General features: G+C 39.5%; 1 protein-coding gene across 13 annotated transcripts in view; it reads left to right on the forward strand.

Annotated features, from left to right (window-relative positions):
• The window catches only part of EBF1 (EBF transcription factor 1), a 415,547-nt gene that overhangs the window by 315,801 nt on the left and 74,418 nt on the right, over positions 1 to 25,328 (forward strand). For all 13 annotated transcript variants that reach the window (XM_062188750.1, XM_062188751.1, XM_062188748.1 and 10 more), the window contains one exon: positions 16,322 to 16,448. In XM_062188750.1, coding sequence (XP_062044734.1) covers positions 16,322 to 16,448 — 127 coding nt within the window. The remainder of the gene's footprint in view (positions 1 to 16,321; positions 16,449 to 25,328) is intronic.

Here is a 25,328-nt window from a genome sequence, read left to right on the forward strand (position 1 = left end):
GATGGATCTCTGTGCTAGGTATTTCAGGCTACCATGTGGCTTTTATTTAATCATATAAATGTCTGAGAGAATTACTACAGATTAAGGAATAGTAATTGCTTGCAAGTATCATGGTGGGCTTAGTGTGGAGTCAAGGACAATATTCTAAAAAAGGGTTTATTTAAATTGCATGGGATAGCAACAGGCAAGGAGCCGGTCAAGACACCTAGATAATTATTGTATTCCTATTGTCCACTTAGGACACTGGGACTATTTCCTCATCTGACAAAAAAGGGCTTACACTCAATTCTTTTTTGAAATCTGTGTTAGAATTCTATTAATTCAAGTTTAATTTTTAAATTGATTTTTAAACATTTATTTATTTCCATTTTATTTGGAAGACAGAGGCAGAAAGAGAGAGAAAGAGTCAAGGAGAGAACTTTCTTAGGCTTGTTCACTTCCCAGATACCCACAATAGCTGGGCGCTGGGCCAGGCTGAAGCCAGGAGCCTGGAACTCAGTCCAGGTCTCCCAGGTGGATGGTAAGGACCCAAGTTCTTGAGCCATTATCTGCTGCTTCCCAAGATGTGCATTACCAGAAACGTGTAATAAAAGCAATATAGCTGGAACTTGAATTAGGCACTTTGATAGGAGATGCAGGCATCTCAAGTGACAACTTACTGCTCTGCCAAATGCTACTCCTATCTAGAATTTATTTCCCTTAAAATTCCCCTGAAGTAAGAAGGGGTAATACTAGTGGATGGGAAGCAGCTTCTTTTCAACCAGTATTATTTTAGAGTACAAAAATATGTTGACTGACTCTTTGAACCTCATCAAAACAATTTAATTAGCCATAAAATTGCATCTCACTATTGATAAATCTTCTGTCAATATTTCTGTTCTCTTTGTTTCAGTTTCTAGAATCTGATATAAACCTGAGATTTGTACCATAGTGGTGCCCTAATTCTTCCAGTTCTGTGGAATTCCAGTTGTTTGGGATATTAATAGATGCCACATGAGAGGTGAGGGAGTCAAGAAACTTTGGGCAAAGTCCTGGGCAGGCCGGGTTCTGAGATTGTGCAGGATCTTGAAGTACCAATACTCACCGTGTAGACCAACAAAGTCTTTAGTAAGTCTTGAACTTTTTTTTTTTTTTTTTTGAAAGCCTAAGTTGCAGAGAGAGAAGGAGAGACAGACAGAGATTTTCCATCCTCAGGTTCACTCTCCAAGTGGCCATAATGGCTAGGACTGAGCTAGGCAGAAGCCAGGAACCAGGAGCTTCATCTGGGTTTCCCTCGTGGGTGACAGGCCCAAGAGTTTGGATCATCTTTGTGCTGCTTTCCATTAGCAGGGGCCTGGATTGGAAGTGGAGCAGCCAGGAGACAAACTGGCACCCATATGGGATGCCAGTATCACAGACAGTGGCTTTACTCACTAAGCCACAGCACCAGCCCCTCAAACTTTTTTGACTCTATTGCCCTTTTCCCCCAAAGGATCACCTTACAAGAAGACAAACTGGTGATGACTGGAGTACACTTTGATTTCATGTTAATGAAACCAATTCACAAAATTCAATTAGGAAGAGATTGCACTGGGATAGATGTGAGAAAATTGTCTGAAATAGTTGTGAAATATTCAGATTATACCAGGAATAATTGAGAGCTGTTATTTATTGTTTTATCTTTTAAAAAATTTTTTTAGCCAGCACCACGGTTCACTAGGCTAATCCTCCGTCTTCGGTGCTGGCACCCCGGGTTCTAGTCCCGGTTGGGGTGCCGGATTCCGTCCTGGTTGCTCCTCTTCCAGTCCAGCTCTCTGCTGTGGCCCGGGGAAGGCAGTGGAGGATGGCTCAGGTGCTTGGGCCCTGCACCCTCATGGGAGACCAGGAGGAAGCACCTGGCTCCTGGCTTCGGATCAGCGCAGCGCGCCGGCTGTAGTGGCCATTTGGGGGGTGAACCAATGGAAGGAAGACCTTTCTCTGTCTCTCTGTCTAACTCTGCCTGTCAAAAAATTTTTTTTAAATTTATTTTTTAAGGAATACACATTTCATAAGTACAACTTTAGGAATATAGTTATTCTTCCCACCATATCAGCACTCCCATCCCTCCTCCTTCTCCCTCTCCCTTGCCAGTCCCATTCTCCATTAAGATTCATTTTCAATTAACTTTGTACTCAGAAGACCAACTCTATTTCAACAATTTGCACAGACATACAGAGAAAACTTCTTGAGAACTGGTCCTACAATTAACTCTCAATAAAGCTTATTGAGGACATAGGTCATACATGGGAAGTTAGTGCACAGTGACTGCTGTTGTTAACAATTAACACTCTTGTGTTTGACATCAATGATCACCCGAGGCTCTTGACATGAGCTGCCTAGGCTAGGGAAGCCTTTTGAATCCACAATCTCTGTAAGTATTTAGACAAGGCCATAAGCAAGGTGGAAGTTCTCTCCTCCCTTCAGAGAAAAGTACATCCTTCTTTGTCCACTTCTTTCCACTGGAGTCTTGCTCACAGAGATCCTCCATGTTGTACATTTTTTGCCACAGTGTCTTGGCCTGAAATGGAGAGCTATTATGTTTAATGCTGCAAGGGTCTGAATAAAATTTCCCTCATTTTGCATCCGGTTTTAATCAATGCCCACTTGTCATTATGATTTTATAGGACAGTTCTGTTTAAAGATTGTTGGTACCATTTAGCTCAGTAGGGAGAAACCAAGGTTTCATCCCTGTATGAATCAGGTAGTGTCACTGGGAGCTACCCCTGTGTTCTTCGTTCAGATGAACGCTGCCTGCAGCTGCATTCCTAGAGATAGGGAGAGAAGTTGAAAGGTTTCTGGGGGAAACCTGTGGGTAAATATAAAGAACTTCTAAAAGCTCAAAATGTCTGTGGAAAATGGAAAAAAATGATAAGTTTTCAAGTCTAACATTTTCAGGGCTTTAAGGGGCACTTCTCCATCAGGGCAGCATTTTTATTTTGTGAGGCAGAACTGGTCCCAGAGAGTGACTGTTCTTTGGAGGACACCCGCTCCAGAGTGCTGGGATTAGAGTCCAGGTTCTCAGACACCTGGCTTCATCCCCCGTTCATCTGTGTTGTACCAGATTTTTTCATGCAATTACCACAATATTTTAACAAACTTTCATAAATTTACTAAACCTTCCCAAATTTCATGTGTAATTACATCAGCACACTAATAACTCACCTATATCACATTTTATGGAATGATGTTATCTCAAAGATCATACAGTTTAAAATTCCATAATAAAAATATGATTCAATATAAATGATAGTGTTCATTTATTTCACATATCTAATTCAAAGTTGACTAAATGCTTGAATTTAAAATAATCCACAGCTGCCTAAGTTTTCTTAAATGTATGTTTCAGCATCTATGTTTAACCTATACTTGTGGGTCACCTATTTATACTTTAAATTTTAAAAAAATTATATAAGTGGCAGAGAGAGAGAGCTCCTATTTGCTGGTTGACTTGCCAAATTGTGAAAGTGGGGCTAAGCCAGGGCCACAGCCGGGAACTGGGAACTCAGTCCAGGTCTCCTACATGGGTGGCAGGGACCCAGGTATTTGAGTCATTACCTGTTCCCTTTAGGGCATGGATTAAAAGGAAGCTGGGCTCAGGACCTGGAGCTGGGAGTTGAACTCAGGCACTCTGATGTGGGATGGAAATGTCTTAACCAATAGGCCAGGTGTATCGCTGACCACCTATTATATGGAAGAAGCTTGAAGCAAAATAATGAACTTTATTTGTATGAATCAATTACATTAAACTTTGAATATGACTTTGGTAAACAACTTTCAAGCTGAAGTAATTTTATGGGGACTCATTTGTCAATGATCCAGCATATTAAAAAGAAGATAAAAATGGTCTAAAAGCCTTTTAAATATAGTTACATAGTAACAGCCATCCTCACTAACCTAAAAATGCCCCAGTCTATATTTTTATTTTTGATGACCAAAGCACTTGAAATCTATCCTCTATATAGATAATTAAAGCATCGCTTGGCATTTTCAGCTAGTTGTTTACAGTGTATTGAGGTGGTGCACATATGTGCCTATAACTTATGAAAACCACAGAAGTGTGATACATTTCTAATTTTAACATGAACCAAAGAGAATTCGCACCTGACTGCAGTCACTGTGTGAAGAAATGAGTGTCTATAGTGTTGTGTTCCTTTCCTAGGTGTGTTCAGCACTGATTGCTGCAATGGCTGCCTCTTCCCTAAAGTCATCGTTCCTTACTTTGGAATTCAAGATTCTTTTAAAAAAAATTACTTATCTGAGAGAGGTCCCATCCACTGGTTTACTTCCCAGAGCCCCACATCTATAGGAGTGCCAGAGCTGGGAGCTGGGAGCTGGGAGCCAGGAACCAGGAACTCAATCCAAGGCTTCAACCTGGAGGACAGGAACCCAGTTACCGGAGCCCTCACAGCTGCTTCCCAGGGTCTGCACTGACAATAAGCCTGAGTCAGAAGCTAGAGTTGAGTATCGGCCCAAGTATCCCAATGCAGCACACAGGCATCATAACTGCTAGGCTAAATGTCTTTCCTTTAAGCATCTTTGCAGTTCTTCACCTTAGTTTATGTTCTAGTGACATTGAATTCTTAGCTGCTCCTGTGCTTGTTGTGTGTATTTTTTTTTTTTTGCCTCTGCCATATTGTCTTGCTCTTGCCAATCCTCCCCCTCCCCCACCCCGAACCCCACCAAATGCTTTTACCTCCCTTCTATGCTCTTAGTCCTCTAACCTTTAGAATCTTGTAAAACACCAGCTCTTTCTGGGACATCTTCTCTTACTGCTTCAGGCACAGAATATTTTCTCTTGCGTTTACATTTCTTTATTGTCTCATCTCTATCATATACATTCTTTCCACCTTTTTATCTCAAATTATTGTGATTTAAGGGCATACTCTGCCTTTGAAGGCGGGATTCATGCCAAATTCAGCTCCATTTCTCACTGTGCCTAGCACAAGAGCCTGGAGTAGGCATCAGTGAAAATTTGTTGAATAATACTGCTACCTTCCTTTTCATTCATTCATTCATTCATTCAAGAGATGCTCTTTACTAGAAACTATTGTATTTGAAGATAATTCACAATATCTCTAATAAATAGTGAGATTGTAGTTTAGTTTTTGTTAATGCATATGTGGGTAGGTAGTTTTTAGATGTATTTGTTGTGCAATATGGATACAAGTAAATATCTTGGTGTAAATCTCCTGGAAATGATTAGGAGTAAGTAGCAATAAAACCAGTGTGGTCAATATAGGTGATACCGTTCTCTGAACTTGTTATAGGCATTATGTCAATGAATCCTTATCATGATAATATAGAGAACTAATCTGCTCCCCCTTGACATACTCTCCCCCAAAAATATGAAAGTTAAAGTAGGTGAGTGACTTTCTAAAGGTTCCCCCATCTGATTATATGCAAATCTTGGATTTGAATCCAAATCCATCAGACTCCAGAGATTCTCCTGACCATATCCTATGAATATGTTGGAACTCATTTATTCAGAAATGAGTGTTATAATAACGTCAACTCTCAAAAATTCAGCATGAAACCAGAAGTAAAAAAAGATTTTGGAGCAACTAGAACAGTAATTTTTAATGAACTATGCTTTTTGGTTTATTAGGTCACAACAAATTACAAAGAGTAAACTAGAGGCGCATCATATATGGAGGCAGGGTGTTGGAAATAAGCTCAGGGACAGCAGGAGTGACAGCTGGCCGCCTAATGTGAAGGGCAGAAATGGAAAACCTGAAAGGCAGATACAGAGTTATGCATATCACTGTATACCACATTGATGACTGCTCATCATGACAGTGGCTCTGAGTCATCAAGGAGGAGCTGCAATCATGTCAATATATTGTACTTAAAACAGCAATATGTGTGTAGTACATCCTCGGAGGATTTTTCCAGCAAAAGCAATTGTAGGGCTGCAGTAGTAAAAGGGATTTTAGTACTGTAGAGGTTACTTATGTGTAGCATCTCGTTAGCTGAAGGTACGTGTTAATTACTGAATATATGCACAAGCATTGACATATACAGTATGCAAACATGAACTACACCACAAGAATGTTGGAAGGAGTCTCTGTGACTGTTTTGTTAACCCTCTTGTTAGTCCTCTGAAAGACACTAACCATCTTTTGGTGAAAGGTGTGTTCATTCTTTACTTACTGCATTTATCAGTCTTTTCATTCTTATATTTTTTCTTTCCTAATTCCATAGGCAAAGATTGCTCTATTAATTGCCAATGCTGATTCCAAGTATTCAGCTTCATTCATAAATACTTTAGGCTTTCTTTTTCCTTTTGTATTTTAATTTTTAAACAAGCAAGCAGTAACACAGACTCTTGATCCAGGCTCCAGTTGGGAATGATGTTCCTTCTTGACTGAGTTTAGAAAAACAAGCCTTGAGAAAGAGCTCATTGTGTTCTTGCAAACCACAGGGGCTGGTGTGGCTGGTGTCTGATTCTCTCCTTCTGTAATACCCTGGACCTCAGGAACTCACCACTGCCTCTCCAGCTCCCAGATGGCCAGGATGGGATCCAATCATAAATGGGGCCCAGTTGGCACAAGATCTACATCCTGGGAAGAGAGCTAGAGGAAGTTTATTTTAAAAATAAATATCAAAATAAGTAAATAAATAAATAAACCCACAAACCAAAGGCAGTTGAAGCATTATGTTTTATTTCAGTCTTTCTCTCCCAAACCTGTTATTTTGAAACATGATCTGTTGTTGCTTTCTTTCGTATAATTAACTGCATTGATTTAGAGATTTGGTTAGCTTCTGGTCAGAAGAAGGGGGCAGTATATATTTTTGTGAGTGCTTAATGAGGATACCATGAAATTTGTAGTAGCCAAGTAAATTGTTTTTTTGTTTGTTAGTTTGATTTTGGGGGGAGTTGTTTTTAGCAAAACTAATTCTGAATGGAGTAATGTTGATTTTTTTTTTTTTTTGTAGATTCATAAGGGACTTTGATGAATCTTAACAATTAGTAGTGGTGAATAACATTATGATACGTATTGATTTGATGTTCAACAAGTCTTTAGTAGTCTCAAGGTCCTGTTAAATGTTGTGAACATAGTCAAAAAAAGAAAGGCCAAGTTCATTTCTACATGGGGCTTATATTCTCCTTGAAGAACACAGATAATAAAGAGTAAATTATATGTATATCTACTACCTAGCCTTGTCTAAGTGCATATCTCTAAAGAGGGAAATCTAAACAGTGTCAGATAACACTGCTGATTATTCAAAAGCTAGGATTTAAGTCCTCTAGTTAACTCAACTCCTGAGACTTGGTTTCAAAAGTCTCTCAGAAATTCATACATAAAGTTTATCTTTGGGGATTCATGTGACCCACTATATTTTGCTAAACACTGGTTTAAAGTTATTTTCTTAGGGGCAAAGAGAAACCAGAATGTTTGTGAAACAGTAAATGCCTCCACTGGCTTTCTCTCACATTCTGAGAAATCATATACTGCCTTTGAGACTGATGATTCTTGGGAATGAAAGAATCTGTGTTACGAAATCCAGACAGCTCTGATTAGAGAACAAACCAAAATACACTGAGGATCTTGGGAGAGGAGCTGGCATCCTCACACTAGTATTGTATCCACCGCAGGAGAATAGAGATATAAAATGGAAGTCCAGTCAACACTGTTTCCAAGAATACACACTTTTTCATATTTCAGCTTCCTTTAGTAACTCATGAAAAGTATATTTTTAAATGCCATGTCTGACTACAAAACATCAATGTTCTAGAATGGGTGGAAAGCAAAGTTGCTTTTTTGGTCAGTAGCACTGTGGTATCTCTTTAAATGTCCTTAATGTGATTTGGTTACAAAGCTTTAATTATGTTTTTATGTTATAGTTTCCTTATTTAAGTGTCTGCTTCATGTCCATCACTCAGTACCCCCTACCTATCTCAAAAGAGATGGATATTATTATACTAATTGAGGTGGAGGGAGAATGCTGTGAGGATTATTAATACATAAATTAAAAAATTAATCTGGAAAATGTTTCAGGGTCCCTAGAGAAGCTATACCCAAACAAAAAGCATATTATTATCAGTACCTCCACAGAACAGATAAGAGCTAATGCAGTAGATTTGTAAACTGAGGCACAGGGTGGCATGTGCCAGTAGTTGAGTGGGCTGGTATACCTTCAAACCCTGGCCTGTGGATGGGGCTGTCTCTGGAAGCTTTTTTATCAGTGCCCCCTTTAAGCTTTTTCTAGTCTAAAGTGTTAATCACTTTTCCAAAGAAGAAACTTTTCTTTTACCTCTTCTCTTTGAGTCTTTGCTTGTTTTGGACTTTTAATTTCCTTCACCTTTTAGTGCTGAAGGTAATAAAGGGCAAAATATTAAATCTGAAGAGTAGAAATGAAAAATCACTAGCGTGCTTTCTAGTAATCCCTTTTTTTTTTTTACTTTGTGGCTTGGAACTTCCAATTGCATTTATTTTATATAGTCCCATTGGTTGGAAAATATGCATAAAGGCTTATCTTGGCATTGCCTTTTTTGTTTTGCTGGGGAATCATTCTCAACTTGTTCATTCATCAAGGAGAAAGGTTGTTTTGAGTAGCTACTATATTCCCAGGACCTTTGAAGGCACAGGAGAAGCTCAGGATACAATCTGTGCTCTCAAAGGCAGAGTTAGGGTGCAAAGTACACGTACCAGAAATTAAGGACAAACAATAAACAGTTTTAAGGAGAGGCAGTGACAGTTGCACAATGGCAGTCATTAGTCAGGATGCCTTCCCACTTCTAATTGGTTCCTTGAGCATGATTTTAAACTTTGCTGAAACTCATTTTCCTCATCTATGTACCAGCTCATGACTACTCCTGGCCCCTAATAGTATAGAATATAATTCAGTGAAAGAACTTAGCCAAATGCTTGGTGCATGGGAAGAAGACAAGGAAGGGTAGTTAGTGCTGAAGTCATCACTGAGACCATCACCATCCTCAGCTTATGAAGAACTAGAGTGGTTCAGCTAAAAGATGCTACTGGCTGTCAGAGAAGAAAGCAGTTCCCAAGACTTGCTGTTTAGCCACAGAATTCTACACGTTTCCATTAATGATTTTAAATACTGGCACTCTGATTAACCTACCACACAGGGCACACTTTGGATAACATGAGGCTTTATAAAAACCATTTGGAGAATTGTCCCCTCCATGCCCCTCCTCTGACCTTCCTAAGTTTGCAGGTTGCCTCTCAAGAGTTCTGCTCCATGTGCACAGCTGGATGTGAAACCTCTCTCCTAAGACCTACGTTTCTGTGGAGAGGCCCCATACATCTCAGCCTTTTGGCTAAGATCAAGTGAAGGAGTGGCCCCATTGTGCAGCTTCCATGTCGGGCTTTGTCTCATGGCCACTGCGGCTTTGCTTTGCACCCAGAGAACAGAATGAGTGTGCTTCACCTGGCTCTCCTCCACAGGGTGCTTCTGGTCTTGTGTTCTGTGTCCAGAGAATATAAAGTGCTTATATGGGCAGTTTGGAGGGAGAATTGTTGTCACCAGTGTGTCCGGGCATGCTGGCAGCCTTTGTAAGGTCCCACAGAAACCACGTGTGTTTTCATCTTAATTTCTTTGGGTTGTAATATTTTATTATTGAGAAGTTAGGAGAATTAAAAAAGTCATGCAGAAGAAAATAAAACTACCTGTAACTTTGCTCTCTAGAGGTAACTTCTGTTACATTTGATGTTTTCCCTTTTAGTCTATCTTCCATGCACATATACTCCTGGTTTTTATGTAACCACATGAGATATATACTGCTCCAAACTGGTGGTATGCTATTTAATTTTTACTATTGATTTTCTTACACTGAAAGAACCTGCATATGTATACATTTCTTTTTTCCATAATTATTTATGTGACTAGTATTTCCTGTGTAAGTTTGGGGAATTTATACACATAAACTTGCACACACACACACACACATACACAACACACGTGGAAGAGAGAGAAATGAGGTCTAATGTCATTCTGGGAATAAATATGGTTAACATTCAGTGTGGTTCTTTTGTGTACTACCTGTTTAGTACTCATTTCTTTTTAAATATTTACTTATTTATTTGAAGTCAGAGTTACACAGAGAGAGAAGGAGAGGCAGAGAGAGGGAGATAGATCTTCCATCCCCAACCTGTTGCAATGGCTAGAGCTGTGTCGATCCAAACTCAGGAGCCTCATCTGGGTCTTCCACATGGGTACAGGGGCCCAAGGACTTGGGCCATCTTCTACTGCTCTCCCAGGCCATAGCAGAGAGCTAGATCGGAAGTGGAACAGCCGGGACTTGAACCGGCTCCCATATGGGATGCTGGCACTGCAGGTAGCGGCTTTACTTGCTGTGCCTCAGCGCCAGCCCCAGGACACATTTCTTATCTTTTTTTTTCTTTATTTTTTTTATTTTTATTTTTTTAATTTTTGACAGGCAGAATGGACAGAGAGAGAGAGACAGAGAGAAAGGTCTTCCTTTGCCGTTGGTTCACCCTCCAATGGCCGCCGTGGTAGGCGCACTGCGGCCGGCGCACCGCGCTGATCCGATGGCAGGAGCCAGGTGCTTCTCCTGGTCTCCCATGGGGTGCAGGGCCCAAGGACTTGGGCCATCCTCCACTGCACTCCCTGGCCACAGCAGAGAGCTGGCCTGGAAGAGGGGCAACCGGGATAGGATCGGTGCCCGGGACTAGAACCCTGTGTGCCGGTGCCGCGAGGCGGAGGATTAGCCTAGTGAGCGGTGGCGCCGGCTGTTTTTTTCTTTATTTTGTCACTTGTTACTGGGGTCACAGAACTTTAGACGTCTTTTTTACCACTTAGATGAAATACAAACAGCAGCCCCGTGCTTACATTGGGACATAGGTGCTAGGCCAAATGAATAATTTTAAGATCAACATAGTTAGGGAATGAGGGTTAAATATTATTGCTTTAAGAACCAAGGACTCCAGGCAGGTGTTTGGCTTCACAGTTAAGATCTCAGTGAAGCTGCTTGTGTCCCATATTGGAGTACCTGTGTTTGAATTCCTAGTTCTGGCTCCTCACTCTTTCTGCTAACACACCCTGGGAGGCAGCAGGGATGGCTCAAGATAAGACTCATGCCACTCAGGTGGGAGGCTCCGATTGAGTTCCTGACTCCTGATTTCATCCCCAGCCCAACTACAGCCACCATGGCTCCTGGGGAGGAGGAGAGGGGAACGAACCAGAGGAAAGGAACTCTTGTCTCTTTGCCTCTCAAATGTAAAAGAAAAGAGTGGACTCCTATGGATAGTATCACTGTGCCTGGGGGACCCAAAGATCTCGCACAATTGTGATCCAATTTACAAGTATATATATTCCAGAAATACTTTAAAAATACCATCAGTGTCAGGCACTAATTTACTTTAAAGAACACAAGTGTGAATTAAACTCTTGCTGATCTCGGGATCTCTAATTGGAGAAGAATATGTAGAAAAATCTTCATAGCACAAAGAAAATAGGCTGTTAAATGTTCTAGTATAAATTATATATAATTGTATAAATTCCCACAAAGATGCAGGCAATCCTGACTTTGTGGATTAGTAAAGTTATTGGAAGAGACAGCATATGTTCAGGGTTCTAAGAACAATTGGAATATCCATAGGGGAATGTGTAGGCAAGGAATGGTAAGAAACAAAGCAAAAATGTTAGGCTGGGGTGTGATGTTCCCATATACTCACATGCGCTGCACTCGGGAGTGGGGAAGGGAAAAGCAGGGAGCATAATAGATGAGCTGTCAGGCCATGGAGTGCCATGAGTATTATGCCAAGGAGTTTGGAGTATATGTTGTAGGCAAAGTGGAAAGCTGAAGGTTTGAGTCAGGGCATGACATGGTAATATTACATTTGAAGAAGATAATTTTGGCAAAGAAAGTCAAAGTAGAGAGAGACCATTTGGAAAGGCACTTACCATTCTGTAGTAGTCTGAGTAAGAAAGGATGACGACCTGAGCAAAATGAAAAGTGCAGAAGCACAGAGCTGCTGCTGGAATCCAGTGCGGATGCAGTCAGCATGTGTTAAAGGTTAGAAAAACTAAAGATAACTCCATGTTTTCTATATTGAGCAGTTTGGAGGATTGTAGTACCTTAGAGAGGGAATTCAGTGGCAAGAAGTACATTTGGAGGGAGTAAGATGATAAAATTTAACTTGGGTCCTATTGTGATTGAGGTGGCAGGAAGACATGTTTGGAGCGATGCTGTGGCTGTGTTGCTTATAAAAGATTGGTGCTTGGCCAAAGAGAGCAAGTCGGCAGGTATCCGTTTATCTGAGGTGGTTGAGTCAATGAGTAAACTCAAGAAAGGGTAAGCAAGTAAAAAGAGGGAAATAAAAGATGTGGTAGAACTTGTAAAATTTCCACAGGTAACAAGTTGGCAGAAAAATGGAGTAATGAGGAAAACCAAAATAGTTAGGCCCCAGTGAGTAAGAGAAGAGTTATAGAAAACAGTTACTTATAGGCATAAGAGACAGAGTTTCTTCCTAGTGTTTCAAATGATAATAATCACCTTGCCTGATGCTCAACATTTCTCATCTGGAATATGCACACCACAGGATGGGCTTTAAAACTGATGAATGTGAAATGCTATGGTAAGCTCTGACACTTAGTCTGACACAAGTCTTACATGTTCGAATGAGTGAGATGTAAAGACGGTGAAGAAAAGAAAAAGATGTAAAGAAAGTGAAGACTTCCAACAAGGGAGAAAGTAGTGTCAGATGTTACAGTTTCAGAATCTTTACTTCTAACCCAGCTTGTTTGATTTGCAGTTCTAGAGGTCAAGTCAACAGTGCATCTGCCCTCTAATCACATAGAAGAGAATTTCCCAGAGTATAGGGCATGTACCCCTGTCAGAACAGGAGACAATTTTGGGTTCAACAGTTGTTAAATAGGACTGAATCACCCAGTGAGAAAGTTATTCTGTCTCTTGTTTGCACTTTTGATTTATGCTAAGGGAGAAAGTCTCAGTTGGGGTAAATAAGTCTTTTATATCTAATACTAGTTAACTCTCTTTTTCAGTAAAGTCCTCCAGGTTTTCAACAGTATCCAGCTAGAATTTAACATCTTAATGTTGAGATTACTGTCTACAATACATTCTTAGTTGGCAGTTTTCCAATTATGGTAGCAATATACAATTTCCTCTTAAAATAAGTTTTAAAACAAAAAGATAATCCACTTAAAACTGTTAAGTACAGAATTGCATAGGCTGTGTATATATATATATATACATATATATATATATGACAAAACATGAGAAAGAGATCTTTGAATTATGGAAATGTAGAAAATTTAGACTTAATACAGACCTTTCTACCCTGGTTGCCAAGAGTGGCTCCCTTAGTCCAACCAGGTTGGAATAATGTGTGAAATCCTGGATCTGAGGGCCTTGGAGTCTAGACCCTCTTCTCTAAATAACGTCCTTCTCCTAAGCTGTTGGATCATTTTTTGAAGCCACTAGACTTTTTTTTCAACTTTTATATCCTTAGCTGTGAAAATGAGAGGATTCGTTTTGAATGACTACTGACATTCTTACCAGCAATAAATTTGATAGTTCTTTGAATGACGAGTAACTAAACCTATGCCTTCAAATTGATAGCCATCACCCACAATGGTTCTCTTATTTAAGCCATCAATGCTAGAGACCGTTCCCAGACCAATATTGACAACAGGGAAAATATTAATGAATTCATTCTCTAATGATGACTCAGATTTTAACCTCATCAGTGAAGGACAGTTGTTTCAAGAAGGAATCTCTGCTTTAGTTAGGGTAATTGATTAAACTCGAAAATGAAATTGCAAATGAAAATTTGTTTGAATTTCCTGAGCCTAATGCTTTATGGTAAAACCTCAGACAATCACTAGTTTCATTGCAGTCATATCTAGTAAAGCCCATGAATTTTGTTCCTTAGTGTAGCATCTGTAGGCAATAAGCACATAAACTTAAAAATAAATCTCTATCCACCTATTTATTAATATCTTTTTATTTTTTAAGAAAAAGGAAGAGGTGAAGGATTTTCTAATTGGCTGCAGGTTCTTTTAAGTATTATTGTAAATCCTAAGTAACTCATAAATAAAAGCATGTTTGAAATATAACAACCTTTACTTTCAAAGTCAGCAAAGGATGAGGCAATAAATGGAAAGAGAAGATAGCAAGAGTATGTATAGAAAACACACAGGCTTTGGATGTGAAGTATTGGAGTTTGTTACTACCTTTTAAAGTTTCCATATGAACAGTTCTTCCCTGTGATTAGAAAGGAAGTATTTGTTCCTGCCACCTAAAGGATGTTATTGCAGATTACCAGGGCAATCTTATGCAGTTTAACCATTTAAAAACTCTGTTTCCACAGGAGAAAAACAAAAAGAGACAAAAACACAGCCATTTTCCTGAACAAATTACTGGTTTTATATAAAATCTCCAGCTTTGCGGTAGCTACTTCTTAGGTACTTGACAAATGTTAGTTCCCAACTTTGAAAGAATGCTCCCTGAACAACTGATGTTAGCATGCACTAGATTTTGGAAGATCATCTTGTAGTATCCTTCAACACCTGTTTCCTCTCCTATTCTCTATACAACATTAAATTTGATTTCCTGGTGCTATGCTTATAGATCACAAGAGCAAATGAGAAAATACAGTGAGTCACAGGAGGAAAAAACATGCAAAGAAACAGAGTAAAATAAAAATGATTCCAAAATTGTGCTATTTAGAACCATTTAGTGCAGGAGAAAGTGGCCCTTCATGCCTCAGTAGTCAGAGTATCTACATCTTATAGCAAGATACAATACAGGGTATTCCAAATAGTGATCTTGATTCATCAAGACTAAGTTAAATTATATACACTTATTTTAGAAAGTGTGTAATACACTTGAGAGGAATTTCAACATCAATAGGACAAAATGTTAAGAAATGATTTTTGTATGTGTGCTTGTATGGGTGAACCTTGAGCCATTCAAAACTGTTAGCTGTGGAAATCAACTCAGTCTCCATGTTAGCCTGGTCTTACTGAAATATCTTTTGAATGTCTTCAACAAATAAGCTCAGCATCCTTATATTCTACAGAAGAGGATGAGTCATTTCTCGTTCCAAGTTAAAATGGTATTATTCTGATGCCTACTCATGTTTCAAGAAGGAACACTTGCCAGAAACCACTTGTGGATTTTAGCAGAAGCAACTTTTTCACATTCCTTTTCCCAGGACTTGGTGTTGGGGCAGTTTACCCTGGGGGAATCCAGGAACTGGATTACTTCTCACGGTGTCATCTGTGATTCTCTGGGCGAGAAGTTTGGATTGAGCTTGGTTTGCACACTAAAATAAAAGTACTTTCTGATTATCCTCATGAAAACAGCACATGCATAAGATAGTATAAACTCTTGTATACTGTATGTAGTATCTGCTGTATACAAACTCAATACCACAAATGTTAACTAAGTGCATCAGAATGGAGTCAGAATTGGCAACTGCAGAACTCATGGAGAGAACATGTAGAATCCAGTACCAACAGAGGTCAACCAGTCAAATACCAGAGCTGAATTTTTCAAAGAACCAGATAATGCCAGTTTTACGGCCATTAATAACATTTTTGTTATACAAACAAAGATAAGAGTAATAAAAAATAAATTCTGCTTCACAGTGTAATCTGATTGCCAGCAGAGCTCAGCAGTGGCTTTGCTCGCTGTGCACAGGGAATTACACCATGGACCAGCGAGCATTCGGCAGCTCCCTCACCAGCCTTCCATTTTTCTTTTATGGACAGTCCTCCGTTCTGCCAGATCCTTAAGCTATGCCAGGGAGGCAGATTTCTCTGGTTTTGCCTTTAAAGCTCTTTGATTGTGCCTCTGGTAGTTAAAGCACTGAATGATCTTCAGGGCTTTTCATGTATGTGCTCTGCAGCTAATCAGAATGCCTGGGCCTACTGTTTTCCTACCTCTGTGTTGTCCACGTGTTTTGGGGCTCAGTTCAAAAACCAGGCCCATCAACTTCAGGAGGGGCATGGCAAAGCTCAACTCAGAATGGGGTGTCTGTTTCAAACAGAGATTTTCCAAAGGATATCCTGTGGTAGATAAATCATTTCATTAGGCCAGGTTCCCTTTTCAAACCAGGAAGCAGAGTGCCTGCCGTGTAGGAAAACCCAGATAATGTTGTTATGGCTGTGCTCAGAGCACTTGTAAATATTGTTGTCAGTGTCTTTTATAAAGGTTCCATCGAGATTGCATTTAAACATTGACAGGTTAATTATGTGTTTTAAAGCTTTGTTTATGGAGAACTGATAGGGAAGCTGCAAAATGAGTCTTTCACATATCGTAATGACAGTTCCCCCCCACTCTCTCCTCCAGTTGATTACTCCTCATGCCATTCGTGTGCAGACCCCTCCTCGGCACATCCCTGGTGTTGTGGAAGTCACATTGTCCTACAAATCCAAGCAGTTCTGCAAAGGGACGCCAGGCAGATTCATCTACACAGGTAAGAACTACTGCCATGGTGAACGGAGGACTTCCGTGGCCTGTGGGGTCTTTTTATTGTATCTTATAGGCATAAGCTAGTATATTACTATTCAATCCAGTTTCTGTTCATACGACATTGTCCATTTCATGATATGCTTGACTAAATGAGTAGCTTCTATTATTATTAAAAATGTATCTATGTGTGTGCGCTGAATGGCAGAACTGTTGGAACAATTAGCCGGATGCTTAAAGCAGCAGCATGGGAAAAAGTGAAGGGGAAAGAGGTGCGCTAAACACTCTTGAGTCTCTCCGGATGTTAAGCCAAACTGCTGGGGTTAGTTTGCTTTATAGAGTGGGAATGTGCTCTCATGGACAGTCGGAATCCAACTTTCTTCGAGTTTACTTGTAGCATTTGTGTTATAGATTTGGCAGTTTTCATAGTTAATTTGAGCTTGGTTCTTTCCTCCTCCATTAAGTTGCATTTTGTCCTCTTGAAAATAGCCTTGGTACTTGGGCCAGTTTGTAGTAGAGAGCTTGGGTTGGAGAGGGAATACAAACTGTCTTTGTATTTTTTTGTATTCAGGAATTCAGATCCAGGCGGGATCTCTGTGCAGATACTTCAGGTGAATTTTCTAAGTAGCCAACATGAACTGGAAAAGATCCCCACATGGTACAGTGTAAACCAGACATACAGGGATCTTTTTTATGATTCAGATTCTGCTGCAGCGGAGACTCTGTATTTCTTACCAGCTCCCAAGTGAGACTTACGCTGCTTGCTAAAGGACTGCACTCCGAGTAGTGAAATCCTGGCTCCCTGCTTAGTGTCGGTCTGGGTATCTGTCTACATGAACTCATCCTAGATCTCCTACATTCATGCAAAGGATCATGGGGCCACATTTACTCCAAAGCAGAAGTTGCTTTCAAAGAGATTCCAGAGCAGGGAAGGGATAACACTGTTAGTGCGTCCTAATTATAACCATTCAATTAAATCGACACATTTTATTTTGCTGTGACATTTTATCTCAAAACATCTTTCTCTTGTATTTTAATGATAGGAACAAAACCAAATACGATTCTTAGTCTCTCTGTCTCAAAATTATAAAAAACAATTAATGCATCCTGACCCTTGGAAATGCCTCCCAGCCCTTTAAACAAAATGCAGGTTTGGTGCCTGCCTGACGATTAGTTTTAGTTAATTGAAAATTATAGGATTGACCCAAGAGGAAAATTTTGTTTGCACTCCAATCACTTTTACAAATTAAGGAAAATTACCACAATTTTGTTTAGCTAAGGTTTCACACTGAGTTCAAGAAATTAGCTCAGCCATCCCAACAAAGTCAGCACTTTGTTAGTGAGCACTTGAAAAAATAATAGTCTATCTGGAGTTTTGCGGTGTATACAAACGAAGCATAGAGAAAGCTGTGATGCCTTATAGAAGTAGGCCAAGTGTTTTTAATTAGGCTCATTGGTTCAGCGTAAGTTTTGAAGAACAATCAAACTAGCAGATTAGCTGTTTCTTTTAAAGCTAGGATTTCTTGCCATTCATTTTTCCCATGAGAACTTCCACATAGCACTATTTTTTTTTTACAAGCCTCATTATGGGCCTGCAGGAAAAGGACCAATTGAAACTTCTGATACTGTAACATTCCCCACCATCATTCCACTGGATGGGAGTTTTTCACAATGTTCCTCACTGAACGCGGCGTTCTGGAACATATTACAAAACCACAGAGGCCAAATGTTTTCTCTGAGGAGTTTGGACTCTGTTTTTGGCCGAAAACATTTAGGTCTTGCTGGCTGCTTATTTACTCTGCTATTAAGCGCAAGAAAAGGAGAAGAAAAGGAAGAAAATGCTTGTGTGGTGGGAGGTACAAGAGGCAATCAGCCGTGGTTTCCGCTTTGGTGACAATGTCCCTGCCCATTAATGGTTCCATTTTGTGGTCAGGTCTCATTTAGAAGAAATTATTTTTAATCAGTGTTCAACAAAATATCCCCTAGAGCCACCTGGCCGTAAAAGTTTGAAAAAAAAAAAAATCAGCCCCATTAAATTACTTAACTTCTCAAAAGAAAATAGCTAGGGACCCATCATTATTTGGAGTTTTTTTAACCATTAAAAAAAATTGCCATCAATTTAAGAAATCACATCTTGGAAAAATCTATATTATGTTGGAATTAAGATCAAACATAAATGCAACAGATTTGCAAGTCTAGCAAAGTAGTTAAGGGAGAGTGGGAAAAGTTGGTGTGTATGCACATGGGTACCTGTGTGTGACATTTAAAGTATGAAAAAATGCTCTGCTCTTGCTTCAAACTATGGGAAACAGACAAAAAGTCTTCATTTTTAAAATGTTTTAGTAGAGAGTGTAACCTTTCCCCATATTGGAAAAACAAAAATTTGAAGAAATTGAAACAAAGATTTCTCCACTGGTACATAGTGGGCCATTAACAGTTGCTGCGACATCACATCGTTTCTAGCAAAAGAGAAGCTCTGTTAATTGGTGAATTATATATGGGCCCCTTAATCATTACCACAAAATGCTCTTACCAAAGGTTGCTGGTTCATGGCTGGGGCTACTGGTGTGTGTGATTTACTCAGTTTACCTCTCTGCTTGTCACCACATACTAGTGACGGCCTAGAGATGGGTTGTAAAACCTCCGTGTTCTTTGTATTCAAACAGCTGCCTGGGTCTTTGTAAATGTATGGCACCCCTCCCCAGTCCACCCACAGAAGTTCACACTTCATTTTCTCTAACATCGATAGTATTTCAAGATGTGAAGCTTTGTTTTCTGGATCGAGTCAACTGAACCTCTTGTTTCTCGTGGAATATCATTTGGAATTCTTCTCTTTAAAAAAAAATATCGCGGAGCCAAAAAATACCCCAAATGAAGGCACTGTTGCTGTGTTCATAGTGTGCTGGAGAGAGTTTGGATGTATAGAAATGGAAGGCACTAAAAATCAATAATCATTTAAAGACAAAAAACAAAAACAAAACCCTGAGGCAGAAGCTGTATGACCTAATCTATGTAAATAAAGGCAGACTTTTTGAGTAGAGAGGAAAGAATTTGACTAAACCCAGACTGCCTGCCAGCTTGCTCCACTTGAGAGGGTGCTGAGGGCAGTTCTCCATCATGGCTCCTCCTACCAGAAACACACGATTCTGAGCTTCCATATGTGAGAGACCCTTGTGTTTGCCCAATCAGAATCATGGAGGAAAGTGAATCCCAACTTGATTAGAACAAAAAGGCTCAATAGCACTTCCCACATCTTACTTTACTGTTTTAGTTATTCTTAGGTAAATGCAAGGCAAGACGGACTTTAAATGTTGGATAATGTCTTCTAAAAGATGAAAATGACACCCTTTTTTAGTCACAGGGTTCTTTTCAAAGCGCGCTATCATCATGTGTTTGGTCAGTCAGTCTAGTGGGAAGTAAATCTACCATAACTCTGTTGCCATGTAAGGGGTCTCTCCAGTACTTTATTATTCTCATAGCTTGTTTTCTTGCAGTTGTTAGATCTTTAAGTGACTTGGGTCTTTTAGAATCATGATCTCTCCTGCTAAGCCTTACATAACCTTGGGAGCTGATAGAAGATTCTTGGGACATGTCAGCTGCTTCTTTGAAGTTCTTGGAATTGGTTTTCCTGATAAAAAGTGGCCAATCCAACTTTAATTCCACTCACTTCTCCGTAGGAGTGGCTGCTATGTCTGAGGAATATATGGCTGCCAGAATGAGCCACCAAGATGATGTTTGACTAGCTTAGGTATGCACTGAGGGCCATGCACTGCCTGCTTTCTAGAAAGTTGCTAAAAGTCCTGATGCAGGAATACCTAACAGTTCAGCTGTTTATTAATAGTTAGGTCACTTCTCAGACCCTTTCTACTACTGTTATCTTCCGGTCTAAACATTTTTCATCTAACTTCTGCTTATGGAGAAGAACTAACCCAAATTCCTGTGTATTAGTCTCAGAATTTACTTTGAAATGGAAGTTCTTCCTAGAAATACTCCCTGTTCATGCCTTGTGCCCAAAGTAATTTACCAATGCATAACACATTGATTTGTACATTGGAGGGGTTATTTTTTTATTTTTATTTTTGACGGGAAGAGTGGACAGTGAGAGAGAGGGACAGAGAGAAAGGTCTTCCTTGTCTGTTGGTTCACCCCACAATGGCCGCTGCGGCTGGTGCGCTGCCGCCGGCACACCGCGCTGATCCAAAGCCAGGAGCCAGGTGCTTCTCCTGGTCTCCCATGTGGGTGCAGGGCCCAAGCACTTGGGCCATCCTCCACTGCACTCCTGGGCCACAGCAGAGAGCTGGACTGGAAGAGGAGCAACCGGGACAGAATCCGGTGCCCCGACCGGGACTAGAACCCCGTATGCTGGCACCGCAGGCGGAGGATTAGCCTAGTGAACCGTGGCGCCAGCTGGAGGGGTTATTTTGACTCAATATGCTCTGTAGAACTTGACAACTTTTACTGTGACATTCAAGTTTTCCTTTTTTTAATCTTTCTCACCATTTTTGTATCCCTGCTTCCCGCCTCCCTACTTTCACCTCTTTACTCCCCCATTTTTTTCCTTCTTGACTCCCAAGAACACAGTATAGCAGAGTGATTGGATGCTTGAGTCCAAGATGGTGGAGGTGGACTGAATTCTCAGCTGAATCACTCACTAGAGAGGCTATCCTTGGGACATTCTGTGACAACTGTGAACCACAGTTACCTGCTCTTTACAAGAAGGCAATAATACCTCGCTGGAGTTGTTTTTAGGATCAAAGAAATGTATATAAAGAATCTAGCATTATACCAAATACCAGTAATTTCCACTAATAAATGGCAGCTATTATTGTTCATTCATTCATTGCCATTTACAATGGACTACTGTGTATTTGTTGTTATTAACACCATCACTATCATTATCATCATCATCACCTTAGAACTTGGTAAAAAAAAATTTAACACCATCAATCACAAATAAAAAGAGCAAAATATGAATAAGGTAGCAAGAAAAAGAAGTTAATAAAGTGAATATAATAATTTGGTTATAATGGATATGTTCTCAGGAATGTCCTCATAATTTGGTTATAATGGATATGTTCTCAGGAATGTCCTCAAACAGTAAATATTTTACTGAGGGGATCCTGATTTGTAAAATGCGTACTGTGGATTTTTTTGAGAAACAACACATAATGATTGGTTTCCATCCCAAACTTCAACCCCTTCCTCTGGAGACAGTAGTAACAAAGGTAGGAGGCTGTAGTAACATGATTACAGTCCATTACCAATCACCTTCCAAGATGTTTTAGTTATAAGTAGTTTCCACTCGAGGTTCAAGAAGTTTGAGACCAGAAAGCTCTGTTTCCAATGCTTGACAACCTCCTCCACAAAATGAGAGTCGCCATCTTGGTGGTAAAGGCATTATTTTTAGAGAAGTGAAGAGTTCGTACCTAATGCATCTCATGTTCTTTAGCCTTTTCTTCACACTAGTTCACTGCCACATTAAGCTTCTGAAAAGCCACTTTCATGTGAATATCTTGCAGGGAAGGCTTCCCTCTTGACTCACAGTATTTAAGATGTAGCCGCAAATCCTCTGCTTGGCATTCAGGTCTCACTGTGTTCTGGGCCCAGTGTTTTCCCACCTCTAGTCAAACCAGTCTCCTCACTGGGCATTTTGAGCATCGTAATTCCTTGTGTAAGATCCAACTGAAATACTGTTTCCTGTGGAGCATGGTGGACAGAGCCCTGAGCTGAGAGCAGTGAGGTGTGTGCTAGCCCCAGCTCTGCTACTATCTGGCTACGAGACGTAGGGCAAGTTACTTATCTGCTCTGGACTTCTATCTCTTCACCATAAAATAAGCCAATTGGGGTAGGAGACTTTCATGTTCCCTTTTGCTTACCTTGATATATTGGAAGAGTCTCTGTATTTGTATCTGACTTCCCCATGTGGTTAGACTATTAATTTATCATATACTGTTTTGTGCCTCTGGAATTCTATACTATTCTTTGGAAGACAAATCACAAAATGTCCACAAACTTTATGAGGGAAGAGATATCCCTCCCTGATCCTATACTCTTTTAAACTCTGTGTTGAAACAATATGATAGGTGTTCTCTAATGGTTGATTGACATATTGCCCAGGATCAATGAGTTCTCATTGATTTTTGTACTCTGGATGACATGTAATGTAAATAAGAGCTGTTAATTAAGGTTCTGTCATTTTTCACTTGAAGTTTTACATGCCAAGAACACGGCAGTTGGGGTTTCTGTTAAAGAATGGTTTTAGGTCTATATTGTAAATATGCTTAATTTTCTCATCTGTAATTGAGATATCTTAATAGTGCCTTCATCTGAGGACTAAATGGTTCAATGTATGAAATGCAGTCCTAATAGTACCTTATGTGCTCCTTAAAAGTAAACTCAAAAAGAGAGAAGCAGACAATAATAGTGTTGTTTCTCTCGAAAATCCAAAGAAGAATTGGTTATCAGAGTACGCTTTGATATTACATATGTGCCAGCTTTCATCATGATTAAAGACATGATTTTTTTCTAAGCATTATGGGAGGTATCAAGAGACCTGGGTTCTAGTTCTGATTTGATTGCTTCTTTTTGTTACTTCATTCATCTCAAAAATGTGGATTTCCTGTTGTATTCCAGACAATTTTATAAACCAGTTCTAGGCAATGTCCTAAAACAATGTTGAACAAAATTAAATATGGCCCATTTTCATTGATATGATTGTCTTAAAGGGAACATAAATGTTCATCAGTTTACAATTTCAGACCTGGCAAGTGTCCAGAAAACAGGAATGGGGTTTCTGATTATTATGTAACAAAGAAACCCTGACTGGTTGGTCAGAGGTACTACCCTTCATGAAAGAAATGAGAGCTGAATTTTGAAGGATGACTAAGTGTTAACCCAGAAATAGTGAAGGTTGGGGTTGGCGAAAGAGATTGAGTGTTCAAGCAGATGGGAGAATATAAGGCACTGTGTGGGGGAAATTATGGCAGCTTGGAAATCAGTAAGAACTCTTTTGAGGTTAAACATCAAGAAGGAGGAGAATGGCAAGAAAGAAGATGAGAAGAGCAGGGATATGCATGTTCAAAACTTTAAAGCCATGGAGAGGAATTTGGTTGTTATCTTAAGAGCAATGGGCAGATATTGAAGTATCTAACATGACAAATGGACATGACCATATTTACATTTTGGAAAAAATAATTCTGGGTGGCTGGAGCATACTAGACAAGAATGGATGTTGGAAGACGTCTTAGGAGATTCGTTGCGATTGGGAGAGTGAGTTGGTGACTTCAATTTAGGTGGTAATGGGTGGAGATGGCATGAAGTGAAAGGATTCAAGAGGTATTTAAGAGGAAAATTGGAAAGGATGTGAGATGGGTTGGATGTGGGGTTGAAAGAGGGGTTAGTCTTCTAGATTTTTGGCTTCCTCAGCTTAACAAGTGTCATCACTCTTTGTGTGTCCAAAGAGTCTTGTGAGTATCAATGAAAAAATGGGCATGAAAATATTTTGCAAAGGCAAATTTTCTCCACATAAGTGAATTGTTAAGAAGACAAGCCTAAGCAAACTCGGGAAGAATTATATTCTTTATCTGTCATTTTATTATCATATTGTTTTCACTTAGGAGACAGCTGAAAGAGAGCTGTGTATTGAACACTTGAGTCGTGGTTATGCCTTAGTGATGTCCTAATTGGAAAAGACCCAACAAGAAAGAAAAATTCTCAGGATATGCCTGTCCACATGTCTTAAATATTAATCCAAATGAGGAAATTATTCAAGGCAGAGGGAATGTTTGTTCCTTTCGCTTTTGTGACACAAAGAGTAGGTCCCGAGTCTCTGCTCTACTGGAGGGTGTTTGTTGACTTTGGGGGGTTTTTGTCCACAAAATGGGACTTTTTTCCTGATCCCATGTAGGCTGATGTGTTGATGAATTCAAATCCTTTCATATTTATATAGTTAAACATTATTGGTGCCAGAATGAGGGTAACAACAATCAGAAAAAGTAACCATTGTACTTCTGTATCATCTATAAAACAAAAGCTTTCCTGCAAATAAAGCTGGACTGAAGGAAGCATATTATTTTGCATATTTTATGTATACACTCTCCAAGAAATATGATCTTTATTTCCTATTTGGAGTGGAGTGTAATCAAGACTTGAGCAGCTAGTGTAACAGAGTCATTAGAAGGGATATTTTCACTGACATTAGAGGTCTAAATAGCCACAAGGCCTTATATACAACCTTGGCTTTTTCCTGTCTACCCAGAGTTAATAAGTGATAAGGCTGGGAGAGAGATAAATCACAGAAATCCCTGTCCAAAGAAAACATATTGACTACAGCCAAGCAAATAACAGACCATAACCAACGGTCCCATTCATCATTCATGTAATAGGTATATAAAGTATTTCCTACCAATGAAGCCATATAGAAGGAAAGGGCAGATAAGCTTGCCCAATGTAAGGCATGTGATTTGGTTATTAAGGGACATGAACTATTTGTCACATGGTTTTAATCTTTAAGATGTGTTGCTGTTTCTCAACTATAAATTTCTGGTAAGGGATTAGAAAGCTATTAACAATAAAAGTAGTAAGCTGAGCTTTCTATGTATTATTGCCAATATCATGCATTACTATAAAATCTTGAACCTCTAATCTTTTTAGTATGATATAACATGATTTGGTTTTCAATGCCAATAAACTATTTGGAGTTTTGCAATTTTTTTTGTTGTTTTTTGATTTTTCTTTTCTTACCCATTATCTTGATAAATTAACCCTTCAGCTTTTTAAGTATGTATGTTGAAAATGTCTCCAATATCTTGGAGTGGGAGAGAAGGGGGATGACATTTCTTTTTCTCTTTTTCTAAGATTTATTCCAAATGTTTATTGAGGGTTATTT

The sequence above is a fragment of the Lepus europaeus genome, chromosome 4, assembly GCF_033115175.1.
Source record: "Lepus europaeus isolate LE1 chromosome 4, mLepTim1.pri, whole genome shotgun sequence".
NCBI classification, from domain to species: domain Eukaryota; kingdom Metazoa; phylum Chordata; class Mammalia; order Lagomorpha; family Leporidae; genus Lepus; species Lepus europaeus.